This window comes from Falco peregrinus, chromosome 21 (assembly GCF_023634155.1).
Source record: "Falco peregrinus isolate bFalPer1 chromosome 21, bFalPer1.pri, whole genome shotgun sequence".
NCBI classification, from domain to species: Eukaryota; Metazoa; Chordata; class Aves; order Falconiformes; family Falconidae; genus Falco; species Falco peregrinus.
This window is the reverse complement of record NC_073742.1, coordinates 2,559,200-2,584,254: the sequence shown is the minus strand read 5'-3', so window position 1 is coordinate 2,584,254 and position 25,055 is coordinate 2,559,200. Positions and strand designations below refer to the sequence as shown.

Sequence of the window (25,055 nt, the reverse complement as noted above, 5' to 3'; positions counted from 1 at the left end):
TGGAGCGCTGCGGGGAGAGCGAACCCCCCCGCGGTCGGGTCAGTCGCCTGCTCAGCCGCTTTGCCCCCCGGCCCCCCGCCCGCTCGCTCAGCACAGAAGGGGCTCCCCGAGAGCCCCCCTGCCACCCTCCCCCGACCGCCACCGTACCTCCGGGGACGAGGGGGGTGAGGGGCGGGGGGGCGCGGAGGGGCGGCGGGGGGCCCGAGAGCCACGGGGGGGTCAAGGGCCACGGGTCGGCCACCGGCCCGGGGGCGGCTGAGGGTCCTGGGGGCGACGAAGGGTGCGGGGGACGGTTGAGACACGGGGGGTGGTCAAGGGCGTGGGGACAGCTGAGGGACAGCAGGTGGCCGAGACCCACAGGATAGTCAAGGGCCACGGGTCGGCCACCAGCCCGGGGACAGTTGAGACTCTGGGGACAAGCAAGGACCTGGGGGACAGCGGAGACACGAGGGGTGGTGAAGGGCATTGGGACAGTTGAGGGACAAGGGACAGTTGAGGGACAGCAGGTGGCCGAGACCCATAGGATGGTCAAGGGCCGTGGGTTGGCCACCAGCCCCGGGGACAGTTGATGGTTTGGGGTCAACCAAGGGTATGGGGGACACTTGAGGGACAGGGGACAGCTGAGGGACAGCAGGTGGCCGAGAGCCACAGGATGGCCAAGGGCCACGGGTCGGCCACCAGCCCGGGGTCAGCTGTGGCTCTGGGGACAACCAAGGACCTGGGGATGGTCAAGACACGGGGGTCAGTCAGGAGCGTGGGGACAAGCCGAGGGACAGGGGACGGCTGAGGGCCACAGGCTGACCATCAGCCCAGGGGCGGGGGAGGGACAGGGGACAACCAAGGACCTTGGGACACCTGAGACACGGGGGGCCGGTCAAGGGCCTTGGGACGGTCAAGGGATGGGGCTTCACCAAGGGGGTGGGGACAGCCGAGGGACAGGGGACGGCTGAGACCTGTAGGATGGTCAAGGGCCACGGGTGGCCGCCAGCCCGGGGACAGCTGGTCTGGGGACAACCAAGGACCTGGAGACAGTTGAGGGACGAGGCACAGCCAAGGGCTTGGGGACGGTTGAGGGACAAGGGATGGCCGAGACCCGTGGGATGGTCAAGGGCCGTGGGTCGGCCACCAGCCCCGGGTCCGTTGATGGTTTGGGGGTCAACCAAGGGCACGGGGACGGTGGAGGGCCAGGGGACAGCTGAGGGACAGCAGGTGGCCGAGACCCATAGGATGGTCAAGGGCCACGGGTTGGCCACCAGCCCGGGGCCAACCGAGGCTCTGGGGACAACCAAGGACCTGGGGACACTCGAGGGCCAGGGGGACGGTCAAGGGCATGGTCAAGAGCTGGAAGGTGGTCGAGGGACGTGGGCCACCAGGGGGGACAGGGGCCACCGGGCAGCCAGGGGGACGGCGGCTGGCCACGAGGTCACCGGTATTGACCGAGGGCCAAGGGTCCCCCAAGGGTTCTGGGCCCACCACGGCCCCCGCCACCCCCGCGGCCACCCCCGCGCCGCCGGTGGCCACCATGCCCACGGTGGCGACCACGGCGGCGTCGGTGGCGGCCACCCCGCCCACGGCGGCCCGCGCCAGCCGCGCAGGGGCGTGCCGAGGGCGGCGCGGGGGTGGCCCCGCTCGGGGGGGGTGGGCAACGGGCCGGCGGCCATGCGAGGGGCTCCCCGCCGCGACCCCCCCCCGGCCCACCCGGCCCTGCAGCGCCGCAGCGGGGAACACCATCACCGGTGCGACCCCGGCGGGGGGCGACGGCCAACGGACCTGAGGGGGGGGGGTCCCTGCCCCCCCGGCACCTCCCGCCCCCCCCCCCGGCGGCTCCCCCGGGACCCCCCAAGAAGCGCTACCCCCACGGCCGAGGAGATCCAGGTCATCGGCGGGTACCTGGCCCTGCCCCGCTCCTGCCTGGCCAAGAACGACCCCCACCGCAAGAAGGTAGGGGACCCCCCGTTGTCCCCCCCCTCCCCCCCACGTCACCCCCACGGTCCCCGCTGGCCCCTCCACGTCCCCTTGGGTCCCTCCATGGAGCCTCCGGCCCCTCAAGGTCCCACCAGCTCCATCCCTGGTCCCCCCCCCAGTCCCCTTCCGACCCCCGCGCTGTCCCCATCCTTGTCCCCTCTGGGAGCCCCCTCCCTGTCCCCGTCCCGTCATCCCCTCCTGGAGCCCCACAGCTGTCACTGTCCCCCATCCGTGTCCCCTCCTGGACCTCCCTGTCCCCATCCCTGGTCCGTGACTCCTGGACATCCCTGTCCCCATCTGTGTCCCCTCCTGGGCCCCCTTGTCCTCGTCCCTGGTCCGTGTCCCCTCCTGTCCCCATCCCTGTCCCCTCCTGGACCTCCTTGTCCCCATCCCTGGTCGTGACTCCTGGACCACCTTGTCCCCATCTTTGTCCCCTCCTGGACCCCCTTGTCCCCATCCCTGTCCCCTCCTGGACCCCCTTGTCCCTATCCCTGGTCTGTGTCCCCTCCTGTCCCCATCCCTGTCCCCTCCTGGACCCCCTTGTCCCTATCCCTGGTCTGTGTCCCCTCCTGTCCCCATCCCTGTCCCCTCCTGGACCCCCTTGTCCCCATCCCTGGTCCATGTCCCCATCCCTTGTCCCCTCCTGTCCCCTCCTTGACCCATGTCCCCATCCCTTGTCCCCTCCTGTCCCCTCCTTGACCCATGTCCCCATCCCTACCCCTGGTGTCCCCCCCTCCCCCTCCCCCCCCCATGTGGGGCAGCCCAGTGGGGGGCGGGGGGGGTGTCTGGGGGCCTGTTCCCCCCCCGCCCCCCCAGCAGCAAGAGCGAGTGAGTTGGGGGGGTGGGGGGTGGAGTGGGGGGGGTGGGCACCCCAACGCTGGGTCCCTCGCGCTCCCCCCCCGCCCAACCCCCCTGCGGAAGCAGCGACGGCCACATCCCCCCCCTTTTGGGGGGGGGGGGGGGGCTTTGGCAGGGCCCGGATACCTGGGCCCCTCAGATATGGGGGGGGCGCAGAGGGGTCTGGTGGTTAAACCAAGGGGGGGGGGGGGGGGGGGAGGGAAGGGTGACCCCCCCCCTCCCCCCACGAGCATTACCCAGGAATCCTCTGGGGCACCCCAAAAACAGGAACCATGGGGGAGGGGGGGCAGGAAGCGGTTCCGCCCGCGGTGGCAGGGTGAGGTGACACCCCCCTCCCCCACCCCCCCCCCATCCTGCTCCCATCCCCCCGCTCCCCCTGGGGGCCGCGTGACCCCCTGGCCCCGCCCCCCCCCACCCCCCCCCAGACCTCCCCCGCTCATTAATAGCCTCCCGTTAATTACGATTAAGCCAGGGAGGGGGATTAATTGCCATGGGAACCCCCTGTTGGGGGGGGGGGACGTGGTGGGGTCACAGGGTCCCCCAGGGTGTCCCAAGGGTGTCCCCGAGCCCCAGGTGACTCCAGGGTGACTTTGTCCCCAGCGCTTCCGTCCCTGGGGTGTCCGCAGCTTGCCCCTGTCCCCAAAGTGTCCCCAGGCCACCCCCTCCTGCAACTCTGTCACCAGCGTGTCCCCAGGGCGTCCCCATGCCACCCCTTTCCCCATGATGTCCCTGTCCTCAAGGTGTCCCCATCCCTGGGGTGTCCCCATGTCAACCCTTTCCTCAGGGGTGTCCCCAGGTTGTCCCTGTTCCCAAAGCGTCCCGGCCCATGCCACCCCTTTCCTGTAGTGTCCCCATCCTCGGGGTGTCCCCATGCCACCTCTTTCCCTATGATGTCCCTGTCCCCAAGGTGTCCCCATTCCCAGGGTGTCCCCAGAGCGTCCCCATACCATCCCTTTCCCGTGCTGTCCCCATCCCTGGGGTGTCCCCAGGGTGTCCCCATGCCACCCCTTCCCATCCCCGGGGGTGTCCCCATCCCCAGAGGGACCCTCGGGTGACGCCATCCCCGGGGGGTGTCCCTGTCCCCCCAATGTCCCCCCGATGTCCCCCCCAGCTGAAGATCTGGTTCAGCGAGCGGGAGCTGGAGCGCACCTTCTGCTACCCCTCGGAGGGGGGGGCAGCGCTGGCGGCCTGGGGCCCCCCCGAAGAGCCGCCTTCCCCTGGGCCACCCTCAGCTCCCGATGAAGATGAGGATGAGGATCGACCCCCCCCCGGTGCGGGGGGCTGCCAGGGGGGCTGCGAGCCCGTGCCCTGCTTGTGGGTGAGTGTCCTTGGGTGGCTGGGGGGGGACACACACACGACACAATGTGCCTGCGTCACCTGGAGAGGGTGAGGTGGGTAATGGGGGGCCCTGGATACATGGAGGGGGGGGCTGAGGGGGGTAATGGGGGGTCCTGGAGATGGGAGGGGGGCTGAGGGGGGGTGATGGGGGGGTCCTGGATACATGGAGGGGGGGGCTGAGGGGGGTAATGGGGGTCTCTGGATACATGGGGGGGTGAGGTGGGTAATTGGGGGGGTGGGGCTCTGATGCCTGCACCCTCAACCCCCATTCCCCCCACAGATGAGTCCTGCCGGCGGTAACCCCGGCCCTCTGCCCCACGGGGGCGGGGGGCGGGGGGGAGCCGTGCTGGGACCCCCACACCCTCCCCACCGGCAAGAGGCTGGGGAGGGGGCGGGAACGGACCCGAGGGACCCCCACAGTGGGGCAGGACAGGGCTGGACACACGGACAAGGACACCCCCCCCACCCCAAACTGTCCCGGGCTGGGGGTGGGGCACACGGACTCTGTCGCCGCGGTGGAGACCCTGCCCCGGGGGCACCGTGGGGGGATTCTGGGGGGGTCCCAGCTCTTCTCTCCCTATTTTGTAGCTTTTCTAGCAGCTGCGGGGGGGAGGGGGGGGGCAATTATCCTTAACGAGGTTTTTTTTAGCCTAATCAAGGGCTTTTTTTTAGCCAGGGTGGGGCAACTTTGTCAGTATTGGGTCAACCGGAGCTGTCCCAGTTAGGAACTGGGCCAGGCCCAGTTATAACTGGGTCGAAGGGGGGGGGGGGGCAAAGCCATGGCAGTATTAGCCGGAGGGGGAGGGGCAAAGCTCTTTTAATAAGGGGCGGGGCTCTGCAGGGTGGGGGTGGGGCTTGGGGGGGGGCTTTTGTTGAGGGTGGGGAGGGGGATATGATTTATCCCTGGTGGCCAGAGGTGAGGGAGGGGACGGCCGAGGAGGGAGGCTCCGAAAGGGCCGAGGGAGGATAAATGGCCGCCAGAGGACAAATGGATGAGGAACGATGGCAGGCTGGGGGTGTGAGATGGTGGTGGGTGGCCGGGAAGGGATGGGGGAGCCCTGGGGACAGCCGCCATCAGCCGGGAGCGGCAGGGGTTGAGGGGAGACAAAATGATGGAGGGTGGTGTGGGCCGAAGCCTGCGGCCTACTCCTGTTGCCAGGGCAATGGAGCCCTGCGGCTTACTGCCATTGCCACGGCAATGAAGCCAGAGGCCTACACCTGTTCCTGTGCCAACGAAGCCTGTGGTCTACTCCTGTTGCCACGGCAACAAAGCCTGAGGCCTGTTCCTGCTCCTGTGGTGGCGAAGCCCGAGGCCTACTGAAGCCTGTGGCCTACTCCTGAAGCCCACGGCCTACTCCCATTGCCGTGGCAGCGAAGCCTTTAGCTTGCTTCTGCTGTTACCAGGACTGTACCGCGAGAGGTGACAATAAAAAGTGGCTGGCGGCTGCCGTGAGCCGGGCTGGTGGCACCAGGGCCAGGCGGCTGAGGGCAGCTGTACAAGGGCGGGCTGATCTTTTTTTGAACCGCGCGGCTCGACGCGCTATTACGGTTAGCGCGGCAAGTGCGCCGCCGGGGAGAGGCGCACGCACGGAGGGCGGCAGGGGGGCGGTCCGCGCGGCGATTGGCTGAGGGCGGTGGGCGGTCCGCGCGGCGATTGGCTGAGGCCGGTGGGGGGGCGGTCCGCGCGGCGATTGGCGGAGGGCGGCTCGCGCCTACGGCGGCCCGGAGGGAAGGCGGAAGTGGCGCGGCCATGGCGGCGGCGGCGGCGGCGGGCGCTGGAGCGGTGGGTGTCCGGGGAGCTGCAAGAGCTCCTGGGGCTCAGCGGGCGGCACGTCCCCGCCTTCCTGGTGGCGCTGGCCCGGCGGAGCCGCAGCGTGGAGGAGCTGCTGGAGCGGCTGCGGGAAACCGAGGCGCTACGGGTGGAGGAGCCCCCGTGTGCGCGCCTTCGCGCGGGAGCTGTGGGACAAGGTGGGCGGGGCTGCCCCGTGAGGGGCGGGGCTTCCCCGGGAGAGTGGGCGTGGTTCCGGGGGAGTGGCCGTGGCTTGCAGGGGGGGAGGGAACTGTGCGGAAGGGGGCGTGTCTCGGGGGGGGTGGTGACATAAAGGTGTGAAGGTGGGGTCTCGGGGGCGTGGCCATCATCGTGGGGGGCGTGGCCAGCATGGGAGGGGCGTGGCTTGCATGTCGAGCACCAGCAGGGTGCATGCAACAGCCAATAAAGGGTGCGGGGGTGGGGAGAGAACTGCGGGGGGGTGTGTGGCCCGGCGCAGAGGGCGTGTCCTGACGTTGCCCCGCCCCCAGGTGCCCCGCGAGGCACGGCCCGAGCCCCCAGGCCGAGCGGCTGAGCGGGCAGCACGGGAGCTGCAGCTCCGCACCCAAGGTTACCGATTGGTTGAGAGCGATGATGAGGCGCCAGGCCCCGCCCCCAGCTCCGCCCCTTCTCACGGCTCCGCCCCCAGCGTGCCTGACGCTTCCCACCACCACCGGCGACGACGACACCTCCGCCGGCGGCGCTCCGAGTCGCCCGAGGACTCCAGCCCCTCGCCGCCACCCCCCGTGAGTAGCCCCGGGGCTCGGGGGCCCCTCGGTACCGGGGTCCCACCCCCAGTTATGGGGGGGGTCCCGGGGTGCCCCTGGTTACCAGGATCGCCTCATTTTTGCGCCCCCTCCCCCCCCCCAAGTTATGGGGTTTCTGCTGCTTACTGGGGGTCACTGGAGGTGTTCAGAGTCCCCTCTCGTTCTTGGGGTCCCCCCCTAATTATGGGGTCTCAGGGTTTTCTTCTGTCCCCCTGGCGCTTGTGGCAAGTGCCCTGGATATTGGGGTCCCCTCCGGATGTTTGGGGTCCCCCCCAGCGGCCTCAGGGTCCCCTCCTGACCCTTGGAGCCCCCCTGAGCTTTTGGGATCCCTTTGGGTGCTGAGTCCCTGCTGGGATTTTTGGGGTTCACATCTTCAGGATCACTTAAAACCCTTTAGAGCCCCCCCCAGATTATTAAGGTCTGTGGGTTTTGGGGGTCCCCCCAGCGTGTGACCTCCCCTGGTCCCCCAAACCAGGGAGCTGGAGCCTTCCGAGGAGCCAGAAGCAGAATGGGAAGCGTCGGAACGGGGAGCGGGCTGCGGGATCTGGAGGAACGAGACGCTTTCGCCGAGCGCCTGCGCCGCCGTGACCGCACGCGCACTGTCCTCTCCCGCCCTGACGCCAAGGTGATAAGCGGGGAGGGCCATGATGCCTTCTGTAGGGGTTCCCAGGGGGTAACTGGGAGGCCCAGCTGTGGTTGGGGGGGGGGGCATGCCGAGTTCCTGGGGGTCCCTGGGTGGGATCTGGGGTCCCTGGGTGGGAATTGGGGTGCCAAGTGGGGATTTGGGGTCCCAAGTGGGGATTTGGAGGGTCCCGCTGAGCTCCTGGGGGATCCTGGGTGGGAATTGGGGTCCCTGGGTGGGATTTGGGGTCCCAAGTGGGGATTTGGAGGGTCCTGCTGAGCTCCTGGGGGTCCCTGGATGGGATTTGGGGTCCCCTGGGTGGGATTTGGAGGGTCCTGCCGAGCTCCTGGGGGTCCCTGGATGGGATTTGGGGTCCCAAGTGGGGATTTGGAGGGTCCCATCGAGCTCCTGGGGTCCCTGTGTGGGATTTGGGGTCCCTGGGTGGGATTTGGGGGTCCCCAAGTGGGGATTTGGAGGGTCCCACTGAGCTCCTGGGGGATCCTGGGTGGGATTTGGGGTCCCTGGGTGGGAATTGGGGTCCCAAGTGGGGATTTGGAGGGTCCCACTGAGCTCCTGGGGGTCCCTGGGTGGGATTTGGGGTCCCTGGGTGGGATTTGGAGGGGTCCCCGCCGAGCTCCCTGGGGGTCCCTGGGTGGGATTTGGGGTCCCTGGGTGGGATTTGGAGGGTCCCACCGAGCTCCTGGGGGTCCCTGGGTGGGATTTGGGGTCCCTGGGTGGGATTTGGGGTCCCAAGTGGGGATTTGGAGGGTCCCGCCGAGCTCCTGGGGGTCCCTGGGTGGGATTTGGGGTCCCTGGGTGGGATTTGGAGGGTCCTGCCGAGCTCCTGGGGGTCCCTGGATGGGATTTGGGGTCCCTGGGTTGGATTTGGAGGGTCCCACCGAGCTCCTGGGGGTCCCTGGGTGGGATTTGGGGTCCCTGGGTGGGATTTGGGGTCCCAAGTGGGGATTTGGAGGGTCCCACTGAGCTCCTGGGGGATCCTGGGTGGGATTTGGGGTCCCTGGGTGGGAATTTGGGGTCCCAAGTGGGGATTTGGAGGGTCCCACTGAGCTCCTGGGGGTCCCTGGGTGGGATTTGGGGTCCCAAGTGGGGATTTGGAGGGTCCCGCCGAGCTCCTGGGGGTCCCTGGGTGGGATTTGGGGTCCCTGGGTGGGATTTGGAGGGTCCACCGAGCTCCTGGGGGTCCCTGGGTGGGATTTGGGGTCCCTGGGTGGGATTTGGAGGGTCCCACCGAGCTCCTGGGGGTCCCTGGGTGGGATTTGGGGTCCCAAGTGGGGATTTGGGAGGGTCCCGCCGAGCTCCTGGGGGATCCTGGATGGGATTTGGGGGTCCCTGGGTGGCATTTGGGGGACCCATCTCTGTTTGAAGGGCCCTGCCAAACTTCTGGGGGTCCCAGCAGGACCCGAGGGGGTGCTGGGTGGGACGAGGAGGGTCTCAGATGGAACTGGGGGGGCTTTGCCTGACTCCTGGCTCAGATTTGACATCCCTGGGTGGCATCAGGGGTCTGGGAGCACCTTTAAGGCTCCCCACCCCCCTTCTCCATGCTCTACGGCTCGAATTTGGGGTCCCCCTCCCCTCTTCATCCCCTTTTCTCCCCCTCCTCAGGCTTACGAAGAAGCCCAGAAACGCCTCAAAGTCGCTGAAGAAGATCAAAAAACGATGGTGAGCCCCACGTTCCATCCAGCTCTGCGTGCGCGGGGCTTCCACCAGACCCTGACACCCCCCTTTTTTTTCCGCCCACCTCTATTGTGTCTCCAGGTGCCAGAATTACGGAAAAAATCCCGCCGGGAATACCTAGCAAAACGGGAACGGGATAAATTGGAAGAGCTGGAAGCGGAGATCGCGGACGAGGAGTATCTGTTCGGGGAGGAGGCGCTGACCGGGGCGGAGCGGCGCGAGCTGGAGTACAAACGGCGCGTGCGGGACCTGGCCCGCGAGTACAAACGGGCCGGGGGAGAAGGAGAAACTGGAGAAAAGTAACCGGTATTACATCCCGGAGGAGACACGAGGCAAGGTGGGGGTCCCCAAAAACCCCTGCCGGCACCCCACGTCCTCCCTCTAGCCCCTCGGGATCCCTCCCATCACCTCCAGGATCCCCCTCCGTCACCCCAAATTGTCTTTCTCCTTTTGAAGTCGCTCCTGAGACCCTCTCTCGCACCCCAAATCCTGCCGCGGATCCCTGCTGCCACCCCAGATCCTCTCTTGTGTCCCCCCAAGATCCCTTTCATCACCCCCAGGATCCCCTCCAGCACCCCAAATAGTCCCTCTATCCCCCCAGGATCCCTCCAGCCCCTCCAGTTCCCCCCTTTCCATCTCCCCAGGGTCCCCCCTGCCATGGGGGGGAGGCGTTTTGGGGGACACACCGCGGGGGTTTCACCTCTCCCATCACTTCCCAGTAGAAGATCCCTGAGCGTGAGGAAACGCCGGGAGGGGAGGAAGAGCGGATGGCCCCCCGGGACGAACAGCGGCGATGGGAGGAGGAGCGCATCGGGGCGGCTTCCCTCAGGTTTGGGGCGCGCGATGCCGCCTGCCGTCAGCCCCCCAAAGATTACGACTTCGTGTTGGAGGAGGACGAGATGATCCAGTTCGTCAGCGCTGTGCAGATGAAGGGCACTGAGCCGGATAAGGTGAGGGGTGGGGGGGTGGTCCTAGGGGTGCTGGAAGGGGGTCCTGGGGGGCGATGGAAGGGATTTTGGGGTGGTGGAGGAAGGATTTGGGGTGCTGGAGGGGGTTCTGGGGGTGATGGGAGGGACCTCGGCGGGAGGGAGAGGGTTGGGGGGATGAAGGGATTCCTAAAAATTCTGTTGGGATCCGGCAAACAGGGAGGGGAGGGGCTGGGAGGGAGATGGAGGGGGTTGGGGACACTGGAGGTGACCTGGGGATGCTGGGTGGTCCCTGGGAGGGTGATGGAGGACCCTGGGGACACCAGAGGGACACGGGAGATGATGTGGGGACACCGCAGGGGGGTCCCTGGGAGGATGCCAGGGGGCCGTGGGGATACTGGGGGTGCCCTGGGATGATGATGGGGGATCCTGGGGAGATCAGAGAGACCCTGGGGGCACTGGAGGTGACCCGGGGACACCGCAGGGGGGTCCCTGGGAGGATGCCAGGGGGGCTGTGGGGACACTGGGGGGTGACCTAGGGACACCGGGTGGTCCCTGGGATGATGATGGAGGACCCTGGGGAGATCAGAGGGACCCTGGGGACACTGGAGGTGATGTGGGGGACACCGCAGGGGGGGTCCCTGGGAGGATGCCAGGGGGCCGTGGGGACACTGGGGGGTGACCTAGGGACACCGGGTGGTCCCTGGGATGATGATGGAGGACCCTGGGGAGATCAGAGGGACCCTGGGGACACTGGAGGTGATGTGGGGACACCGCATGGGGGGTCCCTGGGAGGATGCCAGGGGGCCGTGGGGACACTGGGGGGTGACCTAGGGACACCGGGTGGTCCCTGGGATGATGATGGAGGACCCTGGGGAGATCAGAGGGACCCTGGGGACACTGGAGGTGACGCGGGGACACCGCAGGGGGGGGTCCCTGGGAAGATGCCAGGGGGGCCGTGGGGGCACTGGGGGGTGACCTGGGGACACATGTTGCCCTGGGGTGATGATGGGGGATCCTGGGGACACCAGAGGAACACTGGAGATGATGTGGGGACACCGCAGGGGGGGTCCCTGGGAGGATGCCAGGGGGCCGTGGGGACACTGGGGTGACCTGGGATGATGATGGAGGACCCTGGGGAGATCAGAGGGACCCTGGGGACACTGGTGGTGGTGGTGGGGGGTCCCTGGGAGGATGCCAGGGGGCCGTGGGGACACTGGGGTGACCTGGGGGTGCCCGCAGGAGGCTCCGGCGCCGGTGCCGGAGGCAGAACGACGGCGGCAGTCGGCGCAGGAGGTGCGGCGCAGCCTCCCCATCTTCCCCTACCGCGACGAGCTGGTGGCGGCCATCGCTCGGCACCAGATCCTGGTCATCGAGGGGGAAACCGGCTCCGGCAAGACCACCCAGATCCCCCAGTACCTGCACGAGGAGGTGGGGGGGGGGGGGGCGATGGGGGGCACCAGGGGGGTGGGGGGTGGGGGCGTCAGGGGGGTGGGGAGGGGCCAGTTAAGAGGGGTTGGGGGGGCAGGTGACGGGGTTGTGGGGCTGGGGGGGGTTGGGGGCGCAGGGGGGGTTGTGCCCCCCGTCTCTGACCGGATCTGTCCCTGTCCCCCCCCGCCCCCCCCCCCCAGGGCTACACGCGGCAGGGGCTGAAGATCGGCATCACGCAGCCGCGGCGCGTGGCCGCCATGAGCGTGGCCGCCCGCGTGGCCGTGGAGATGGGCACCAAGCTGGGCAACGAGGTGACGTGGGGACACGGGGTGGGGGGAGGGGGGGGGGGCACGGGAACGCACGCAGGGGCACGGCAGGGGACGTGAGGGGGGGACACGGAGACACGGAGGGTGACACGGGGACGTGAGGTGTGTGGGACGCCCAGAGGGGTGGCTCTGGTGACCTGAGGGTGGCAGGGGACCTTGGGGACACATCCCTGTCCCAGGGGGACACCTGGGGGGTGGCTTTGTCCCAGGGGACCCTGGGGACACGTCCTTGTTCTGGGGAACCCCAAGGACACAGGGGACTCCAAGGGACATGTCCCCTTCCTGGGGACATTGCGGACACTCTAGGGGGACATTAGGGGACCCTGGGCAAGCGGGGGAACCTGGGGACAGTTAATGACCCTGAGGACTGCCTGGGGGGGGGTGTTGCAGATTAGGGGCTCTGGGGTGGACTGAGGGACACCAGGGTGAGTCAGGGGCCACCAGGTGACGGTGGTGACATGTCCCTTGTCCCCAGGTGGGGTACAGCATCCGCTTCGAGGACTGCACGTCGGAGCGGACGGTGCTGAAGTACATGACGGACGGGATGCTGCTGCGGGAGTTCCTGACCGAGCCCGACCTCGGCTCCTACAGGTGGCCTTGGGGACATGGGGGGGACGCCAGAGATGCCGGGGACATTGGGGGACACACCAGAGATGCCGGGGACATGGAGGGGGGGATGCCAGAGATGCTGGGGACATCGAGGGGACACCAGAGATGCTGGGGACATGGGGGGGGACGGACACCAGAGATGCTGGGGACATGGGGGGGGGGGTCACCAGAGATGGGGGGGACACCAGAGATGCCGGGGACATGGAGGGGGGGGATGCCAGGATGCCGGGGACATCGGAGGGACACCAGAGATGCTGGGGACATGGAGGGGGGGATGCCAGAGATGCCGGGGACATCGGGGGGACACCAGAGATGCTGGGGACATGGAGGGGGGGATGCCAGAGATGCCGGGGACATCGGGGGGACACCAGAGATGCTGGGGACATGGGGGGGGGGACACACCAGAGATGCTGGGGACATCGGGGGGATGCTAGTGATGCAGGGGACATGGGGGGGACGCCAAAGATGCTGGGGACATGGCGGGGGGTCACCAGAGATGCTGGGGACATGGGGGGGGGGACGGACACCAGAGATGCCGGGGACATGGAGGGGGGGATGCCAGAGATGCTGGGGACATCGGGGGGACACCAGAGATGCTGGGGACATGGAGGGGGGGATGCCAGAGATGCCGGGGACATCGGGGGGACACCAGAGATGCTGGGGACATGGGGGGGGGGACACACCAGAGATGCTGGGGACATCAGGGGGATGCTAGTGATGCAGGGGACATGGGGGGGACGCCAAAGATGCTGGGGACATGGCGGGGGGTCACCAGAGATGCTGGGGACATGGGGGGGGGGGGACGACACCAGAGATGCCGGGGATATGGGGGGGACGGACGCCAGAGATGCTGGGGACATTGGGGGGATGCCAGTGATGTAGGGGACATGGGGGGGACGCCAGAGATGCTGGGGACATTGGGAGGGGACACCCGAGATGCCGGGGACATGGGGGGGACGCCAGAGATGCCGGGGACATGGGGGACACAGGGGATGCTGGGGTGAAGCGGAGCGACTGGGGCCACTGGGGCCACGGTGTGGGGCTGTGTGTCCCTAGCGCTGTCCTGTGCCTTTAGCCTGACCGCTGTCACTCTGGTGTCCCCATCCCTGTCCCCACGTCCCTGTGCATCGCCTCGACGTTGTGACATGCCCCCCCCCCCCCGCCGTCCCCCGCAGCGTCATCATGGTGGACGAGGCCCACGAGCGCACGCTGCACACCGACGTCCTCTTCGGGCTGATCAAGGACATCGCCCGGTTCCGTCCCCAGCTGAAGGTGCTGGTGGCCTCGGCCACCCTGGACACCCAGCGCTTCTCCGCCTTCTTCGACCAGGCGCCCGTCTTCCGCATCCCCGGGCGCCGCTTCCCCGTCGACATCTACTACACCAAGGTGACGGGGACACGTGGGGACAGGGGGGGGACGCGGGGGGAGCAAGGGGCTGTGGGGACATTTAGGGGGCGCCGGGGGACGAGGGGATGTGGAGGGGCAAGGGGGGGGCGGGGTGGCTGGGGACGCTGGGGGGGGTGGGGAGATGTGGGGCGCTGGGGGACAAGGGGACGGGGGGGGACAGGGGGTCTGGGGACACTGGGGGGGGGGGGGGTGGGGAGATGTGGGGCGCTGGGGGGACAAGGGGACAGGGGGGGGACCGGGGGGGGTGCGGGGGCAGCGGGGACAGCAGGACGCTGGGGGACAAGGGGACGTGAGGACACTGGGGGGACACTGGGGGGGGGGCGGGGGGGGCAGGGGGCCGCCTGGGGCCACTTGGGGCCAGGCAGCGGTGATGTCCCCCCCTGTCCCCAAGCTGTCCCCTCCCCAGGCGCCCGAGGCCGACTACCTGGAGGCGTGCGTGGTGTCGGTGCTGCAGATCCACGTCACCCAGCCCCCTGGGGACATCCTGGTCTTCCTCACCGGCCAGGTGGGTGGCCCCGTGTCACCCCTGTCCCCTCCCCGCCACCCCGCGCCCCCCAGCCCCCTGGGGACATCCTGGTCTTCCTCACCGGCCAGGTGGGTGGCCCCGTGTCACCCCTGTCCCCTCCCCGCCACCCCGCGTCCCCCCAGCCCCCTGGGGACACCGCAGCAGACGAGCAGGGATCCCCCGTGTCACCCCCCCCATGTCCTTGCCACCCCCGTCACCTTCCTGATGCCCCCCGTGTCACCCCAGTGTCCCCTGGCTGTCCCCAGCCCCTTGGTGTCCCTGACGTCCCCATCCCTGTGGCCATTCCTGTCCCCCTGGTGTCCCCTCATATCTGCGTTCCCCAAGGGGTCCGTGATGTCCCTCCTGGGTGTCCCCGTGTCCCTTGGGTGCTCCTGACTGTGTCCCTTGGGTGTCCCCATGTCCCTTGGGTGTCCCCATGTCCCTTGGGTGCTCCTGGCTGTGTCCCTTGGGTGTCTCATTGTCCCTTGGGTGTCTCATTGTCCCTTGGGTGCCCCTGGCTGTGTCCCTTGGGTGTCCCCATGTCCTTTGGGTGCTCCTGGCTGTGTCCCTTGGGTGTCCCCATGTCCCTTGGGTGCTCCTGGCTGTGTCCCTTGGGTGTCCCCATGTCCCTTGGGTGTCCTCACGTCCCCTGGGTGCTCCTGGCTGTGTCCCTTGGGTGTCCCCATGTCCCTTGGGTGTCTCATTGTCCCTTGGGTGCTCCTGGCTGTGTCCCTTGGGTGTCCCCATGTCCCTTGGGTGTCCCCATGTCCCCTTGGGTGCCCCTGGCCGTGTCCCTTGGGTGTCTCATTGTCCCTTGGGTGTCTCATTGTCCCTTGGGTGTCTCATTGTCCCTTGGGTGCCCCTGGCCATGTCCCCTGGGTGTCCCCATGTCCCCTGGGTGTCCCCATGTCCCCTGGGGTGTCCCCATGTCCCTTGGGTGCCCCTGGCTGTGTCCCTTGGGTGCCCCTGGCTGTGTCCCTTGGGTGCCCCTGGCCATGTCCCCTGGGTGTCCCCATGTCCCCTGGGTGTCCCCATGTCCCCTGGGTGCCCCTGGCCGTGTCCCTTGGGTGTCCCCCCCGTCCCCTGGGTGCCCCCCGGTGTGGGGGTGCCCCGGTGCTGAGGTGCCGCGGCAGGAGGAGATCGAGGCCTGCGTGGAGCTGCTGCAGGAGCGCTGCCGCCGCCTGGGCTCGCGCCTGGCCGAGCTGCTGGTGCTGCCCCATCTACGCCAACCTGCCCTCCGACATGCAGGCGCGCATCTTCGAGCCCACCCCCCCCGGCGCCCGCAAGGTGCGCGCTGGCCCTTTAAGGGGGGGGGGGCGCTTCTGGAGAGGGGTGGGGCTTGGCGGGGTGGGGCCTGATGTAGTGGGGTCTGAGGGGGTGGGGCTTACTGGGGTGTGGGCCTAAGGGGGTGGGGCTTGGTGAGGTGGAGTCTAAGGGGGTGGGGCTTGGTGGGGTGGGGGCCTAAGGGGTGGGGCTTACTAGGGTGGGGGTCCGAGGGGTGGGGCTTACTGGGGTGGGGGTCCGAGGGGTGGGGCTTGGTGGGGTGGGCCTAAGGGGTGGGGCTTGGTGGGGTGGGGTCCAAGGGTGGGGGCCCTAATGGGGTGGGGGCCTAAGGGGTGGGGCTAACTGGGGTGGGGCCTAATGGGGTGGGGGGCCTAAGGGGTGGGGCTTACTAGGGTGGGGGTCTAAGGGGTGGGGCTTATTAGGGTGGGGGTCTAAGGGGGTGGAGCCTGTGCAGGTGGGGTCTGAATGGGGGTGGGGTCTAAGAGGGTGGGGCTTGGGGTGGGGTCTGGGTGGCGCTTAGTAAGGTGGTGTTACAAGGCGTGGTGCTTTGGGGGGGGGGGGGGGTTGGAGAGGGTGGGGACTCATGGGGTGGAGTCTGGGGTGGGCGGAGCCTGTGATGCCCCCTCCCCGCCCCGCCCCCACCCCCCCCAGGTGGTGGTGGCCACCAACATCGCGGAGACGTCCGTGACCATCGACGGGATCGTCTACGTGCTGGACCCCGGCTTCTGCAAGCAGAAGAGCTACAGCGCCCGCACCGGCATGGAGTCCCTGGTGGTCACCCCCTGCTCCCGGGCACGTGTCACCCCCTGTCACCCCCTGTCACCCCCGCGCCACCTTGGGCCCCTTTAGGTGGCCGCGTCCCCTCCTGTGGGGGTCAGTGTCCCCCCGTGTTGTCAGGGTCCTGGTGGGTAGCTGTGTCCTGGTGTCCCCCCTGTGCCTTAGTCGCTGTGTCCCCACGTCCACGTGTCCCCACGTCCCTCGGTCACGATGTCCCCCTGTCCCTGGGTCCCCGTGGGCAGCCGTGTCCCCGTGTCCCTGTGTCCCCACATCCCTTGGTCCCCGTGTCGCTGAGTCCCCAGGTCCTTTCTTTGGTTCCCCGTGTCCCCGTGGGCAGCCGTGTCACTTGTCCCCATGTCCCCATGTCCCCAGGTCTCCGTGTCCTCCTGTCCCTTGGTCCCCGTGGCCCCACACCTCTGGGTCCCCGTGGGCAGCCGTGCCCGGTGTTCCCCCGCGTTCCCCCGTCCCGGTCCCTGCTGTGACCGGTGCCGGTGTCCCTCAGGCCTCGGCGAACCAGCGCGCCGGCCGTGCAGGCCGGGTGGCTCCTGGCAAGTGCTTCCGCCTCTACACGGCCTGGGCCTTCCAGCACGAGCTGGAGGAGACGCCGGTGCCCGAGATCCAGCGTGCCGACCTGGGCTCCCTCGTCCTGCTGCTCAAGAGCCTCGGTGAGACGGGGAGCTGGGGACGGCCGTCGGGGCCCAAAGGGGCATCTCGGGGGGCATCGGGGCATCTCGGGAGGCATCTCGGGGGGCATCAGGGCATCTCGGGAGGCATCTCGGCGCATCGGGGCATGTCGGGGACCATTGGGACATCTCAGGAGGCATCTCGGGGGGCGTCGGGGCATCTTGGGGACCATCGGGACATCTCGGGAGGCATCTCGGGGGGCATCGGGGCATCTCAGGAGGCATCTCGGGGGGCATCGGGGCATCTCAGGAGGCATCGGGACATCTCGGGAGCATCTCAGGGGGCATCGGGGCATCTCAGGAGGCATCTCGGGGGGCATTGGGGCATCTTGGGGGGCATCAGGGCATCTCGGGAGGTATCTCGGGGGGCATCGGGGCATCTCAGGAGGCATCTCGGGGACCATCGGGACATCTCGGGAGGCATCTCGGGGCGCATTGGGGCATCTCAGGGGGCATCACGGCATCTCAGGAGGCATCTTGGGGGGCATCGGGGCATCTCGGGGACCATTGGGACATCTCAGGAGGCATCTCGGGGGGCATCGGGGCATCTCAGGAGGCATCTCAGCGCATCGCGGCATCTCGGGGACCATTGGGACATCTCGGGAGGCATCTCGGGGGGCATCGGGGCATCTTGGGGACCATCGGGACATCTTGGGAGGCATCTCAGGGGGCATTGGGGCATCTCAGGAGGCATCTCGGGGGGCATCGGGGCATCTTGGGGACCATCGGGACATCTTGGGAGGCATCTCGGGGGGCATCGGGACATCTCAGGAGGCATCTCAGGGGGCATCGGGGCATCTCGGGGGGCATCGGGGCATCTCGGGGGGCATCAGGGCATCTCGGGAGGCATCTCGGGGGGCATTGGAGCATCTTGGGACCATCGGGACATCTCGGGAGGCATCTCGGGGGGCATCGGGGCATCTCAGGGGGCATCGCGGCATCTCGGGGACCATCGGGACATCTCAGGAGGCATCTTGGGGGGCATAAGGGCATCTGAGGGGGCACAGGGGACATCGGGGACCTTGGGGACCATCAGAGGACCATCGGGACACCTTAGAGGCATCTCAAGGGCATCTTGGGTGCTGTTGGGCCACCTTGGGAGCATCTCGAAGGACATCTGGGGACAAGGGAGGCCTTATGGCATCTTGGGGCAGGGACACAGCAGGGCTTGGGTGACACGGGGGACATCCTGGGCCGTGGGACACCACAGGGGACCAGGAGGGGGGTGGGGTGGCCCTGGGGTGACAGAAGGTGACATCTCCGTCCTCAGGCATCAACGACCTGATCCACTTTGACTTCTTGGATCCGCCGCCCCACGAGACGCTGGTGCTGGCGCTGGAGCAGCTCTATGCCCTGGGTGCCCTCAACCACCTGGGCGAGCTCACCACGGTACTGGGAGCACTGGGATGGGGGACTCTGGGTGCCTTCAACCACTGGTTGAAGGTCACCATGGTACTGGGAGCGCTGGGAGAGACCGGGACAGGGGCTGAACCCTGTGGGTGAGCTCGCCACAGTGCTGGGAGCACTGGGCAGGGTTACTGGGAGCACTGGGCAGGGTTACTGGGAACGCTGGCCCTGACACCGTCCCCTCGTTGTCCCCAGCTGGGCCGGCGCATGGCGGAGCTGCCGGTGGAGCCCATGTTGGCCAAGATGATCCTGGCCTCCGAGCAGTGAGTGTCCTGGCGGTGTCCCCTGGGGAGTCCCCGGGTTGTCCCCAGGTGTCCTGGTGGAATGTCCTGGGTTGTCCCCAGGTGTCCTGGTGGTATCTCCCGGGTTTGTCCCCAGGTGTCCTGGTGGAATGTCCTGGGTTGTCCCCAGGTGTCCTGGTGGTATCTCCCGGGTTGTCCCCAGGTGTCCTGGTGGTATCTCCTGGGTTGTCCCCAGGTGTCCTGGTGGTATCTCCGGGTTGTCCCCAGGTGCCCTGGTGGAATGTCCTGGGTTGTCCCCAGGTGTCCTGGTGGTATCTCCCGGGTTTGTCCCCAGGTGTCCTGGTGGAATGTCCTGGGTTGTCCCCAGGTGTCCTGGTGGTATCTCCCGGGTTTGTCCCCAGGTGTCCTGGTGGTATCTCCTGGGTTGTCCCCAGGTGTCCTGGGTGGTATCTCCTGGGTTGTCCCCAGGTGCCCTGGTGGTATGTCCCGGGTTGTCCCCAGGTGCCCTGGTGGTATCTCCCGGGTTGTCCCCAGGTGTCCTGGTGGTATCTCCCGGGTTGTCCCCAGGTGTCCTGGTGGTATCTCCTGGGTTGTCCCTTGGATGTCCTGGTGGTATCTCCTGGGTTGTCCCTTGGATGTCCCCTGGGTTGTCCCCAGGTGCCCTGGTGGTATCTCCCGGGTTGTCCCTTGGATTGTCCCCAGGGTGTCCTCGTGGTGTCCCCGCAGTGTTCCCAGGCTGCCCTCGGGTATCCTCATGACGTCCCCACGTTGTCCCCAAGTACCCACTGCTGTCCCCCTCCCCACCCATCCCCTTCCCTGGCCACCTACCGGGGGTGGTGCCACCCCCCACCCCCCCCGGACACCCTCCCGGTCCCCTACGGTGACGTGTCCCCCCCCGTGGCCGTGTCCCCCCGCCGCAGGTACGGCTGCACGGAGGAGGTGCTGACGGTGGTGGCCATGCTCTCCGTCAACAACGCCATCTTCTACCGGCCCAAGGACAAGGTCCTCCACGCCGACAGCGCCCGCCTGGGCTTCCACGTCCCCGGGGGGGACCACCTGGTCCTGCTCAACGTCTACAACCAGGCGCGAGGGGGCACGGCCCGCGGCGGGGGAGGGGGGGACACGCGGTGGGGGAGGGGGGGGACACGTGGCCGGGGGGGTGGGTGGGATGTGCTGGGGAATGGGGGGGGTGAATATGGGGGGGGGGTGAATATGGGGGGGGGGTGAATATGGGGGGGAGGCTTTGGGGGATGTGGGGTGACCAGGGGGGTTATGGGGTATTTTGGGGGTAAATACCCCATATTTGGGTATTTATACCCCATATTTGGGTATAAACGCCGCGTCTTTGGGTATTTATACCCCATATTTGGGTATAGACACCCCGTCTTTGGGTATTTATACACCATATTTGGGTATAGACACCCCGTCTTTGGGTATTTGTACCCTGTATTTGGGGTATAAACACCCCGTAATTGGGTATTTATACACCATATTTGGGTATTTATACCCCATATTTGGGTATAGACACCCCGTGTTTGGGTATTTATACCCCATATTTGGGTATAAACACCGCGTATTTGGCTATAAATACCGCGTATTTGAGTATTTATACACCATATTTGGGTATAAACACCCCGTCTTTGGGTACCTATACACCATATTTGGGTATAAACACCACGTATTTGGGTATTTATATACCATATTTGGGTATAAAACACCCCGTCTTTGGGTATTTATACCCCGTATTTGGGTATAAACACCCCGTGATTGGGTATTTATATACCATATTTGGGTATTTATACCCCATATTTGGGTATAAACACCGCGTATTTGGGTATTTATACTCCGTATTTGGGTATAGACACCCCGTGTTTGGGTATTTATACACCATATTTGGGTATAGACACCCCGTAATTGGGTATAAATACCCCGTATTTGAGTATTTGTACACCATATTTGGGTATAAACACCCCGTCTTTGGGTATCTATACACCATATTTGGGTATAGACACCCCGTATTTGGGTATAAACACCCCGTAATTGGGTATTTATATACCATATTTGGGTATTTATGCCCCATATTTGGGTATAAACACCGCGTCTTTGGGTATAAACAGCCCGTATTTGGGTATTTATACACCATATTTGGGTATTTATACCCCATATTTGGGTATAGACACCCCGTGTTTGGGTATTTATACACCGTATTTGGGTATAAACACCCTGTCTTTGGGTATTTATACCCCATATTTGGGGTATAAACACCCCGTATTTTGGTATAAACACCGCGGTCTTTGGGTATTTATACACCATATTTGGGTATTTATACACTGTCTTTGGGTATAAACACCCCGTGTTTGAGTATTTATACCCCGTATTTGGGTATTTATACCATATTTTCATATAAACACCCTGTATTTTGGTATTTATACCCCGTATTTGGGTATAGACACCCCGTAGCTGGGGGGGGGGGGGGGGCCTGTGGGAAAATGGGGGGGGGGTGGGGAGGCCCCTGGGGGGTAAATCTGGGCTGGGGGGGCTCAGGGTGGGTGTCCAGGGCACGGCACTGACCGTGTCCCTGTTCCCTCCGTGTCCCTGTCCCCCTGCTACTGCGGTGTCCCCCGCCCCCCCCCCCGGCCCCCCCGGCCCCATCCCTGCTCCGTCCCTCATGTTCCCTGTCCCCATCTCCTCGTCCCCATCTTTGCTCTGTCCCCCCCTGCCCTCCTCCCCGTGTCCCCCCCATGCCCCCCTGCCCCACCCTGCCCTTCTCCCGTGTCCCCCCCATGTCCCCCTGCCCCCCCATGTCCCCTCGCCCTTCTCCCCTTGTCCCCCCCATCCCCCTGCTCTTCTCCCGTGTCCCCACTGTCCCCTACCCTTCTCCCCATGTCCCCCTGCCCTTCTCCCCGTGTCCCCCCTTTCTCCCCGTGTCCCCCCATGTCCCCCTGCCCCCCCCATCCCCCTGCCCTTCTCCCCGTGTCCCCCCGTGTCCCCCCATGCCCCCCCGCCCTTCTCCCCATGTCCCCCCCATGTCCCCCCCATGTCCCCGTGTCCCCCCATGTCCCCCTGCCCCCCCCATCCCCCTGCCCTTCTCCCGTGTCCCCCCGTGTCCCCCCATGCCCCCCCGCCCTTCTCCCCATGTCCCCCCCCATGTCCCCCCATGTCCCCGTGTCCCCCCATGTCCCCCTGCCCCCCCCCCTCCCCCCCTGCCCTTCTCCCCGTGTCCCCCCGTGTCCCCCCATGCCCCCCCGCCCTTCTCCCCATGTCCCCCCCCATGTCCCCCCATGTCCCCGTGTCCCCCCTGTCCCCCCGCCCTTCTCCCCATGTCCCCCCCATGTCCCCCCATGTCCCCGTGTCCCCCCTGTCCCCCCGCCCTTCTCCCCATGTCCCCCCCATGTCCCCCCATGTCCCCGTGTCCCCCCTGTCCCCCCGCCCTTCTCCCCATGTCCCCCCATCCCCCTGCCCTTCTCCCCGTGTCCCCCCCATGTCCCCCTGCCCTTCTCCCTGTGTCCCCCCTTTCTCCCCGTGTCCCCCCCCCGTCCCCCTGCCCTTCTCCCGGTGTCCCCCCCCATCCTTCTCCCTGTGTTCCCCCCATGTCCCCATGTCCCACTACCCTTCTCCCCATGTCCCCCTGCCCTTCTCCCCGTGTCCCCCCATGTCCCCGTGTCCCCCCGTCCCCCTGCCCTTCTCCCCATGTCCCCCTGCCCTTCACCCCGTGTCCCCCTGTGTCCCCCCGTCCCCCTGCCCTTCTCCCCATGTCCCCCCGTGTCCCCCTGCCCTTCTCCCCATGTCCCCCCTGCCCTTCACCCCGTGTCCCCCTGTGTCCCCCCGTCCCCCTGCCCTTCTCCCCATGTCCCCCCGTGTCCCCCCCGTCCCCCTGCCCTTCTCCCTGTGCCCCCCCATGTCCCCCGCCCTTCTCCCCATGGATGTCCCCCCTTTCTCCCCATGTCCCCCCCTTCTCCCCACGGCCCCCCCGCCCCCCGCAGTGGGTGGCCAGCGGGCACTCCCTGCAGTGGTGCTACGAGCACTTCGTGCAGGCGCGCTCCCTGCGCCGGGCGCGGGACGTGCGGGAGCAGCTCGAGGGGCTGATGGAGCGCGTCGAGGTGGCGCCGTCCTCCTGCGCCGGCAACTACAGCCTCGTGCGCAAGGTGCCCGCGACCCCCGCCACCCCCCGCCCCCCCATGCCCGCAGAGCCCCGGGAGTGCCCCCCCCCCCCCAGTTTCTACCCCAGGGGCCCCGTTTCACCTCCTGGGACTCCATTAGGTCCCCCCTTTCCCCCTGGGACCTCTCGCCCCCTCTTTTCCCCCCTGGCACCCCCCCAGGACCCCCCCCCCCTTTTTCCCCCCTGGGACCCCCCCACTTTCCCCCTGGGACACCCCCCCCCCTCTTTTCGCCCCTGGGACCCCCCTCTCTTTTCCCCTGGGACCCCCCCGCCCCCCCCTTTTCCCCCCTGGGACCCCCCCCTCTTTTCCCCCCTGGGTTTCCCCCTGGGTTTCCCCCCTGGGACCCCCCTTTCCAATCCAGGGATACCCAGGAGACTCTGAGACCCCCAAGTTTCCCCTGGGGACCCCCTTTCCCACCCTGGGAACCTCCAGGAGGTTTTTATTTTTTGTTTGGTTTTTTTTTTTTTTTGTCACCCCCAGGCCGTCACCGCCGGCTTCTTCTACCACACGGCGCGGCTGACGCGTGGCGGGTACCGCACGGTGAAGCACCAGCAGACGGTTTTCATCCACCCCAACAGTTCCCTCTTCGAGGAGCAGCCGCGCTGGGTCATCTACCACGAGCTCGTCTTCACCACGAAGGAGTTCATGCGGCAGGTGGGGACGCGGGGGACACGGCTGGGGACAGCAGCGCGGGGACCGGGCGGGGGGGGACACACACCCGGGGGCAGGGGATGTGGCTGTGGGGATGTTGGGATGGGGATGGGGCCACCACCATGGGCACGGGGATGTCACCACGGGGACAGGGATAGGGATGGGGCCACCACCGTGGGCACGGGGATGTCACCGTGGGGACAGGGCCACCACCGTGGGCACAGGGATGTCACCACAGGGACAGGGCCACCACCATGGGCACGGGGATGTCACCACGGGCACAGGGCCACCACTGTGGGCACGGGGATGTCACCGTGGGGACAGGGATTGGACAGGGCCACCACTGTGGGCACGGGGATGTCACCACAGGGACAGGGATTGGACAGGGCCACCACCATGGGCACAGGGATGTCACCACGGGACAGGGATGGGACAGGGCCACCACTGTGGGCACGGGGGTGTCACTGTGGGGACAGGGATGGGACAGGGCCACCACCGTGGGCACAGGGATGTCACCACGGGGACAGGGCCACCACCGTGGGCATGGGGATGTCACCATGGGGACAGGGATGGTGACAGGGCCACCACCGTGGGCACAGGGATGTCACCACGGGGACAGGGCCACCACCATGGGCATGGGGATGTCACCGTGGGGATGTTGGGATGGGGACAGGACCACCACCATGGGCATGGGGATGTCACCGTGGGGATGTTGGGATGGGGACAGGGCCACCACCATGGGCACGGGGATGTCACCGTGGGGTACAGGGCCACCACCGTGGGCACGGGGATGTCACCGTGGGGACAGGGATGGGACAGGGCCACCACCATGGGCACAGGGATGTCACCGTGGGGACAGGGCCACCACTGTGGGCACGGGGATGTCACCACGGGGACAGGGATGGGACAGGGCCACCACCGTGGGCACGGGGGTGTCACCGTGGGGACAGGGATGTGGTCACAGGGCCCGGGACATGAGGATGAGGACAAGGCCACCGCTGTGGGGACAGGGACCTCTGTCCCCCCTAGGGAATGGGGTGCGAGCAGACCCTATAGCTGTGTCCTCACGAGGAGCGGGGGTGACAGGGTGGGGACCCTGTGGCAGTGTCCTCATGGGGACCAGGGTGACGGGGACCCGGTGGCCGTGTCTGTGGGGACGGTGGTGACAGGATGGTGACCCTGCGGCCAGGTCCCCATGGGGACCAAGGACAACGGGACAACGAGGACCCGGTGCCCAAGGCCGGGGACGGGCCCGTCAGCAGGATCGTGTCCCCCTGCGGGCTTTGGTGGCCCCGGGGACTGTCATGGCACCCAATGACCCCCCCCCGCCCTGTGTCCCCTTTGTCCCCAGGTGATCGAGATCGACAGCGCGTGGCTGCTGGAGGTGGCCCCCCATTACTACCAGGCCAAGGAGCTGGAGGACGCCAGCGCCCGCAAGATGCCCAAGAAGGTGGGCAAGAGCCGGGAGGAGCTGGGCTGAAGGACCTTGGGGACACTTGGGGACCCCCCCCAAATACAGCTGGTTTGGAAGACGAGCAGCTCCCGGCTCCCTCTGCCCCTGGCCCTTCGGGACACGGCTGTCCCCACTTGTCACC

General features: G+C 67.1%; 2 protein-coding genes across 2 annotated transcripts; both read left to right on the top strand.

Annotated features, from left to right (window-relative positions):
* Positions 1-6: 6 nt before the first annotated feature.
* Positions 7-5,663, top strand: PPP1R18 (protein phosphatase 1 regulatory subunit 18). Its single transcript, XM_055792578.1, has 3 exons — positions 7-1,941; positions 3,935-4,141; positions 4,442-5,663. The coding sequence occupies exons 1-3, from the start codon at positions 961-963 to the stop codon at positions 4,793-4,795; spliced, it is 1,542 nt and encodes a 513-aa protein (XP_055648553.1). The 5' UTR covers positions 7-960; the 3' UTR covers positions 4,796-5,663.
* Positions 5,664-7,187: 1,524 nt separating this feature from the next.
* DHX16 (DEAH-box helicase 16) lies at positions 7,188-24,985 on the top strand. Its single transcript, XM_055792571.1, is given in 20 exon segments — positions 7,188-7,360; positions 8,981-9,037; positions 9,134-9,331; positions 9,333-9,389; positions 9,775-10,002; positions 11,221-11,409; positions 11,610-11,720; positions 12,211-12,326; positions 13,520-13,730; positions 14,158-14,256; positions 15,390-15,470; positions 15,472-15,543; positions 16,192-16,332; positions 16,820-16,982; positions 18,271-18,389; positions 18,603-18,670; positions 19,570-19,732; positions 22,633-22,794; positions 23,290-23,463; positions 24,812-24,985. Coding segments are annotated over 20 exon segments (2,655 nt in total). The 5' UTR covers positions 7,188-7,243; the 3' UTR covers positions 24,941-24,985.
* The last annotated feature ends 70 nt before the right edge of the window (positions 24,986-25,055 follow it).